The 8,949-nt window shown below is 37.0% G+C and overlaps 1 protein-coding gene across 3 annotated transcripts in view; it reads right to left on the bottom strand.

The window, feature by feature from the left end:
* Positions 1-8,683, bottom strand: part of LOC106875589 (uncharacterized) — a 305,124-nt gene extending 296,441 nt beyond the window's left edge. The window contains exon 1 of one of the 3 annotated variants that reach the window (XM_089357338.1): positions 8,289-8,683. In XM_089357338.1, coding sequence (XP_089213464.1) covers positions 8,289-8,308 — 20 coding nt within the window. In that variant the 5' untranslated portion in view covers positions 8,309-8,683. The remainder of the gene's footprint in view (positions 1-8,288) is intronic. The other 2 variants (XM_089357340.1, XM_089357339.1) reach the window with 2 other exon arrangements.
* Positions 8,684-8,949: the final 266 nt, after the last annotated feature.

Here is an 8,949-nt window from a genome sequence, read left to right on the forward strand (position 1 = left end):
TATATATATATATATATATAAGGATTTACTTTTCCTAATGAGATAAAAAAAAAACCAAGGCTGGGTATAATATAGAACATTTATAAATATGTCTTACACCTGTTTCCAGGATATCTATTATATCCCTTCATCGGAGACGGTGTGAGAAGATAGTTAAGCAATTGTTAGTTTAGATAAGATAGGAAATAGAGAGTGAATGTAGGGATATTGTATTTGTAAATCCATTATTAAGATTCCAATACCCTATGAGTAAAATCCAACAGTCTTTGAAATTGGTCATTCCAAATACAGAGTTTATACACAGTGTTATTGAATCAAGGGTTCTGTTTAAAGTGACCCAAAAGCAGGGAATGTATTAGGGTCAAATCGAAAACACGAAGAGAGGAAAAAAGGAAGAAGAAAAAAAATTAAATAAAAAAGGAAAGAAAAAAGGTGGGGAGAAATAGAAGAACAAGGAAAAGAAAATAATAAAAGGAATAAAGAAAAGAAAGGAAAAAGGAATACAAAAATAGAGATAAAGGAAAGTGTACCAGAATGGTCAGTGAATATAATAAGAAGGTAGGAACGGGAGGATAAGGGTGAAAGAGAGAGAAAGCTATTAGAGTGTAGAAAGATTCCAATACCCTATGAGTAAAATCCAACAGTCTTTGAAATTGGTCATTCCAAATACAGAGTTTATATGGTGAAATTTCCACTGGAAGAAGACTCCATGGCTGTCCCTTCCATCGATACAATGACCAGCTGAAGCAAAGCCTAAAACTGACTGGAATCGATCTCAAAACCTGGGACGTTGAAGCTCAGGACAGGCCCGGCTGGCATCATTCCATCTCCACTGTGACAGATCATTTTGAAGCTGAACGATAGAGGAAAGAAGAGAAACGATAAGAAAGAACATGGCAGCTGCAACAACCAAAGCCTCCACCAAGGATCCCTTGTGAACTTTGCAATAGACGCTTCTATGCAAGAATCGGTCTCATTAGTCATCAGAGGCATAAAGACGCACAGAAGGGAAGAAGCGATCAAGACAAAGACAAATAAATTATCGGACACACGATAAAACGCCGCCACCACAACCGCCGCCGTCACCGACGACGACGATATATATATATCTGGGACTAATGCAGTTTCGTATCTCTCCATGAAAAATGCATCGTTTTGAAAAAAATTCTTCGGATTCCTACGTTTTAGATATCGGACATTTTTCATCCATTTATTTATTTGTCTGTCTATCTGTTTATCCCTGTCCGTTTATTCATAAAATATATTTGTCAACTAAATGTGGCGGTCTTACTGTTGTTACTGTTACTGTTTTTTTTTGTTTTTGTTTTTTTTGCATATTTGTAATCTCCGACATCTAAAACGTAGGGATCCGAAAAACTTTTTTCGAAAAAAATACATGTGTGTGTAATCGCTTATCACGTGAAAACGGCTTCACTATTTACTTCCATACTTGTGATACATGAATAATTTGACCTCGGATAAATCTTAGGCTCTTCATTTGATTTTTTTAAAATCTCTAATTAAAAATAAATAATATTGCTTTATATATTTAAGATTCACTTCTTTAAAAAGGTTTCTCAATGTCAACTTCTGGTACGGACGTGAAAAAACGGCGACGTCTCTCACTCTCTACTTTTAATGTTCGCTTTCTGTAAACAACTACGATCAATTACTGAAACATGTATTTACGAAGTTCATAAATTTAAATATTCCGTACAAGATAGTTTTTAACGTGCTTTTATTTATACGATTTTTGGGCGTTCCATGTTCATCTCATTCATTCTTTGCAATGTTCTCTCCCCCCCCCCCCTCTCTCTCTCTCTCTCTCTCTCTCTCTCTCTCTCATTCACACACTCCAGGTTTGATTTCGTTCCGAACTCGCACACTTCGTTAATTTCCGTAAATAAATTTTCTATTATTTTTATTTTGTTTGGCACGCCGTGTTCAACTCTATGTATTAGTAGTGAGTCACACACTACCATGTGTGTTTCTGTATGTGTGTGAGTGAAGGAGTGTGTTGTGATGTCTACGTACATACATAAATACATATGCATACATCTTTTCTGTGTGTATATCTGCACGTGTGTGTGTGTGTGTGAGAGAGAGAGAGACAGACAGAGAGATGTTTCAGTGACTCTCTCTCTCTCTCTCACACACACTCACACATACGTACAAGAAATGTATGACTAGTTATGTATGTACGTATAATTGTCGACACACCCCTTCACTGGCTCTGTCTCTCTCTTTCTGTCTCTGTCTCTCTCTTTCTGTCTCTGTCTCTGTCTCTCTGTGTCTGTCTGTCTGATTGTCTCTCTCTCTCTCACACTCACACACACAGCACACACGCGCACGCGCGCATACACACGTGTGTCTTTGTAAATATGTTTGTATACATTTATGTATGTGTGTGTGTTTGTAAGAGACAGAGTGTGAGTGAGTCAAGGGGTGTGTTGTCATATGCATCCATCATTTTTGGATGTATGTGTGCGTGTGTATGTGTGTGAGACAGAGTGAGAGAGCGGTGTGTATGTAGTATTTACTCTCTCTCTCTCTCTCATACACACGCACACACACACACACACACAAAGATGTATGCATATTTATGCATGTACGTATACATGACAACAAACCGCTGTCTCTCTCACTCTCTCTCTCTCTCTGTCACACACACACACTTCCATTTCATCTGATGTGTGATACTCTGTTGTGTGTGTGTGTGCGTGCGCGTGCGTGTGTGCTTTTGTGCGTGCGTGAGGGGTTCCACAATCGCAATTTATTTCAATTACTCTTGTGAGGATATTCACGTAAATCATTTTTTTCATTTAATCCACATTTTAATTTTCGTAAAAGTTTCCAAGTACCAATGAAGCTTTTTGGCGCATCTTCAATTTTCCAATTCATGAGAGGTGCCCAGTCATCATTCATCTGAGAGTCCATCTACAGAATGTCCTCAGATTTCTATACAGCATATTTTGCTTTTTTCCTTCCAGTATATAAGCAACAATCTCATTCCCAGGCAACGCTAGTATATCTTAATAATACTAAAACTCTAGAGATATTTGTGTGTATCCGAAATATCTCAGAAATAGTATATTTTATCTTAATTCCTTTTGCATATTTATTTTCATATTTACATTCGGCAGTGCAGCACACATTATTGTGATATCTGGTCCTCTATTTATTAATGAAAACGATTAAATACAATTTTTCTTTGTTATTTCTTGAAAAAAAAACATGGCTTTCGTGATATCAACACACATACACACATACAGAATGCACACATATAATGGATATAATGGCGTGTCAATCAACACAAACACACGTCTGTTATCTGTGACATTTACACACCCATAGTCTTTAAATTTTAGCTTTCTTTAAACAGATAATATTTCTATGTTTTTTTTTTATTTTCAAGTGAATGGCGATCATTCGCTTGTTATCCGGATTTCGTTAATTTCCGCATAAATTTCTTATCTATTTACTTTTGTTTTAAATTGAAAGAAAGGAGAAAGTGGAAGATGTATGCACGCGTATATGAAATGGACATGTGTGTGAAGGAAAGAGAGAGAGAGAGAGAGAGAGAGAGAGGGAGAAAGAGAGAGAGAGGAAGAGAGAGAAAAAGAGAGAAAAAGAGAGAAATACAGAGAGAGTGAAGGGGTGTGTTGTCATGTATACGTACATATATCAATACATATGCTACATCTTTTTTGCGTGTACGTGTGCATGTGCGCGTGTGTGTGTGTGAGAGAGAGAGATATAGAGAGAGCGAAAGAGAGTGAATGAGTAAATATGTGTGTTCTCATGTATGTGTAAGTGGTACTCTCTCTCTCTCTCTCTCTCTCTCTCTCTCTCTCTCTCTCTCTCTCACCCACGCACACGTCCATTTCATATACACGTTCATAATCTCTCACTTTCTCCTCTCTTTCATTTGAAAACAAAAGTAAATAAATAAAAAGTTTTTTACAAAAATTAACGAACAAACCCAGTTGATCTGGATGACAGTTCTGGGAGTCAAAGTGAAAGATCGCCCCAAGGGAATACCATTACTCTCTTACTCTTTTACTCAGATTTGGCTGCTATTTCTAGCGTGCCCTGCTACCACATAACAACTATTTGCAATAAAAGACCCGAAATACCTGTTACGTGGTAGCCGGGCGTGCAAGAAATAGCAGCCAAATCTGTCCTTTCTGGGGAAAAGAGCCGTTTACGCGCGACATCGATGTCATTCGTTGAAAGCATGCAAAATCACCTGCAAAAGAAAAAACCCACGAAACAAAACTCCGTTGCTGGGAAACTCAGACTCTCCAGGTGACCCAACGGGTCACGGGTAGTCTAGTCTAGTGTATATATAATATATATATATATATTCTTTTACACTTTTACTTGTTTCAATCATTTGACTGCGGTCATGCTGGAGCACCGCCTTTAGTCGAGCAAATCGGCCCCAGAACTTATTCTGTATAAGCCTAGTACTTATTCTATCGGTATCTTTTACCGAACCGCTAAGTTACGGGGACGTAAACACACCAGCATCGGTTGTCAAGCGATGTTGGGGGACAAACGCAGACACACAACTACACACACACACATATATATACATATACATATATACGACGGGCTTCCTTCAGTTTCCGTCTACTAAATCCACTCACAAGGCTTTGGTCGGCCCGAGGCTATAGTAGAAGTCACTTGCCCAAAGTACCACGCAGTGGAACTGAACCCGGAACCATGTGGTTGGTAAGCAAGCTACTTACCACACAGCCACTCCTGCGCATATATATATATATATATATATATATATATATATATATATATATATATATATATATATATATATATATATATATATATATATATATATATATATATATATATATATATATATATATATATATATATATATATATATATATATATATATATATACATATATATATATATATATATATATATATATATATATATATATATATATATATATATATACCCAGATATGCACCTATACATACAGGTGGATGTCGGTATGCACATACCTGTACGTATATATGCATATACTCATTTACTATTTGTTTTTACATGACTGAACGCAGCGTCACCAATTTGTAAGTAGTTATCGTAACTTTATATTTTCCGACGCTACTCTATCTCTTTCTCTTTCTCTTCCTCTATCATTTTCCCCCCTCTCGTTCTTCCTCTTTACTACTACGTATCTCGCTTTACCCCTCTCGTTCTTCCTCTGTTACTACCACGTATCTCTTTTCCCCCCCTCGTACTTCCTCTCTTTCTCTTTTCCCCTCGTTGCTCACCTATTCTTCTACTTCCTCCCTTTGTTTCTCCCTCTACCACTCTCTCTCTTCCCCTTACACCGGCATTGTCACATGCTTCCGGTCAATAATCCTTTTCTTCCTTGGCTATCGCCGAGCAAACACGCGAACTTACTTCGTCCCTACTTTCAAGTTAGTGCCTCACAGCGTTCATACACACATAATTTTTCTCGTCTGGCCGTAAAGCCTTTTCTGTTTGTTTTCCTGTCTTGTTTTTTGTCCGCCACTACATTCCCCCATAGCAAGGTTTAATTTGTGTTTTACAAATTTAATTTGCGGTCCATGGGAAGAGCCGTTTTAACGATGCGTCCTGCCCAGCTCTTCGAAACGCCGGTGTTAAAACGGGGGTAGCTGATGAAGAAGAATGTTCTCTATGTGGCTTGTGTGTTTTCTCGTCTACGTTTTGTTTGCAATGTCCTGTACCCAGATATGCACCTATACATACAGGTGGATGTCGGTATGCACATACCTGTACGTATATATGCATATACTCATTTACTATTTGTTTATATATATATATATATATATATATATATATATATATATATGTGTGTGTGTATATATATATATATATATATAACCAAAGATAAAATCTTTATAAGATTTTATCAGGTAGCCAGCATGTAATAAAACCATATAGGTAACAATTAATTCAAAATATATAATTATAATAAGGGCACCAATGAGTAGCGCGCGCGCACACACACACACATGTAATATATCTTTCAATCTTTCATCGGTTTCAACTCAAAGCTGCAGCCAGGCTGGGGCACTGCTGTTTAGCTACACTGTTATCATTGAGAGCCTTCTCTGATATGTGATATTTGATGAATAAGAGAATTTGATATTGTTACCCTCATTTGCACTTCCTGCCGCAAGATAGGTTCATCTGGGACTCTCGACAGGAAGAGATTCAGATTTGACCTGAAAAAACCCTATATTCACCTTGTGTAGGTCCCTCAGGCTCTTTAAGAAAATATTTAAAAAAAACTGTGGGCCCCTGAAACCCTGGCTGTTGCAGTAACTGGTCCTGAAATGCGACGGCATTGCTGGAATCTTTGGCACTGTGCAGTGGCGACTCGTTTTGGCATTTGTGTAGCTTTCAATGACAAAATTTGGTACAATCCATTCCAAGATCTTGCAGATACTGCATATCTCTCCCGCCTTCCCTCCAAAGAGTAGAATCTTGGCTGTTTTAGCCTTTCCCAGTAGCTGAGCTATTGCAATGAGACGATCTTCTTTATGAAGCTTTGCTGGATTGCTTCAAGGTCTGCTGTTAATTTTCACTGTGGGGTGGCCATAGCTGGGAGCAGTAGTCCAGGCGGCTGAGGACGAATGTCCTCCAGAGGACCATCATGGTTTCCTTCTCTCTGGTTCTGAAGGTTGTCAGGATCCATTCAGTCAGCCGTCTGCACTTTATCGCCATCTTTGGTAATGTGCACTTGGAAAGATATCATCACTCATGTCGATACCCAGGACACGCACAGAACCTAGAATCTAAGGATTTAAGGTTAACTTAGCAAAGACTAAAGTTTTAGTAAGTAAGAAAACAGACGAGAGGTAGGAAAGGTACAGACAAGAATTCCATACGGTGTACACAGTGCAAGCTATGGACACACAACAGGTGCAGTGAAATGATAGGAAGGGTATCAGAGAAAGTGGTGTTCGTGTGTGGAAGATGCACAGGATCCATAAAAACTAGAGATTTGGGAAATTGTATGTATGTATGTATGTATATATGTATGTGTTTGTATATGTTTGTGTGTCTGTGTTTTTCCCTCCAACATCGCTTGACAACCGACGTGGTGTGTTTACGTCCCCGTAACTTAGCGGTTCGGCAAAAGACACCGATAGAATAAGTACTAGGCTTACAAAGAATAAGTCCTAGGGTCGATTTGCTCGACTAAAGTCGGTGCTCCAGCATGGCCGCAGTCAAATGACTGAAACAAGTAAAAGAGTAAAAGAGAATGTATTTTAATTTAAGGTCTCATTATAGTATACGCAGCAGGTCCGGCATTACCTTAACTCGGCCCTGGGTAATTACCAAATCTTCACTGGGTAATTACCAAATCTACAATGCCTTATACAAGCATTGTATCCTAAAGCGAAATTCTCTCATATCACAGAAGCTGCAGTTAAGCATCGTATTTTTTTTTTAATCTCAGAGCTTTAGGAAAGATTAACCTAAGGAAGGGACGGCTTTAATTTATTCTGAATCTTAGATATAAAACCTCTATTTTTTAATGCAGCTGTTTTATTAGTAGATAAATATTAAATGTTAAATTCGAAACTGTCATGAAGTTATCGCGCTGCATGGGTCTTGAAGCAATTGCAGCACAAGTTTAAACATGTTTGTTCGTTTTCATATTTGTATACTCAGAAATAAATTTTCGTTTAGTACATTCTGGTTTTGTTCATAGAGAAATAGAAATGTTTATTTAAAAGCAACTTCTGATTCCTAAACCCATGTAAATACACACAGTTAATTTCTCTCCCAGACAAACGCTGAGAAGTTGCTCAGTAGGATTTATGTAATTTTCACTTAGTTCTAAATCACATGCTAACAATATGTAATTGAAACCATAATAAATAGAGTCATGAAATGGAACATACTTAAAAATGAATGGCTGAAAACAAAGTGATATGAATTAGAAAAAGAAATACTTCCATTTTAAAAGTAAAAAAAACAACATTTTTAAAAAGAAATTCTTTTTGAAAAAAATGACTTTTCTTATTTGAAAAGGAATTTCAAACATGCAAAGGAATTTATTAATGGGTTTATCTGTATTGAGTCAACTGTGATGAAAGGCATTCTAGTCATGACGATTCTGTCTTTTTAGAAATGTTTAGAACTACATTATTGGATGTGCAGCTAGAGCTCTTTACCTACTAAATACTGGATGGTATCAAAATATGGTGATATTTGGATATCTTTTAAAAATAAATGTTCATTATTTCACTTACCTCAAACTTAGTGATTTCATTTCGAAAGTTTCTTTTTCTCACACTCGGCAAGAGAATGGCTAATTTAGTAAACTTTTTCTTAGCTACGAAAATTCTTGATGTCCTGTTAACTTCGTTGGAAGTTCTGTTAAAATCACATGTGCAGCTATTCTTATTCTCTCATTTATTAAAGTTTTCCCCTTCAGCGTTTCCTCCTTGAGCGGAAATAACCACTAAAATGACTGGAAATGAAGTGAAACATTAACTTTATAAATAGATACATGATAGTCTCACCGAGACTATCATTACTGGCACCAGAAATCACTCTCAGCAAACTACTGTCCTTATTCTCTTTCTGGTTTAAATGTCATTCAATATTGTTGCCGTTGAATCGAACCATCCCTCACCCCCAAAACAACATTTAAAATATTAAAAATTGTCACACATTCTTTAATAGGTCACACTCATAAGTATCCTGTTTGCTTTCATTATTTATGCGACAACTTATTTCTCGAAACAGGGCGAAGAGGTTGAGAGAAATAACTAAGATTCCTTTCTTTTTTTGTCGGCAGAAGATTGTTTAAATTCGATCCGCACAATTTCAGTTTATAACTGGTTTTAGTTACACAAATTTTGAATGCATAGAGGTTTGATCAATCATGATTATATTTGAAAAGAAACT

Source organism: Octopus bimaculoides, chromosome 9, assembly GCF_046866305.1.
Source record: "Octopus bimaculoides isolate indiv1 chromosome 9, ASM4686630v1, whole genome shotgun sequence".
NCBI classification, from domain to species: domain Eukaryota; kingdom Metazoa; phylum Mollusca; class Cephalopoda; order Octopoda; family Octopodidae; genus Octopus; species Octopus bimaculoides.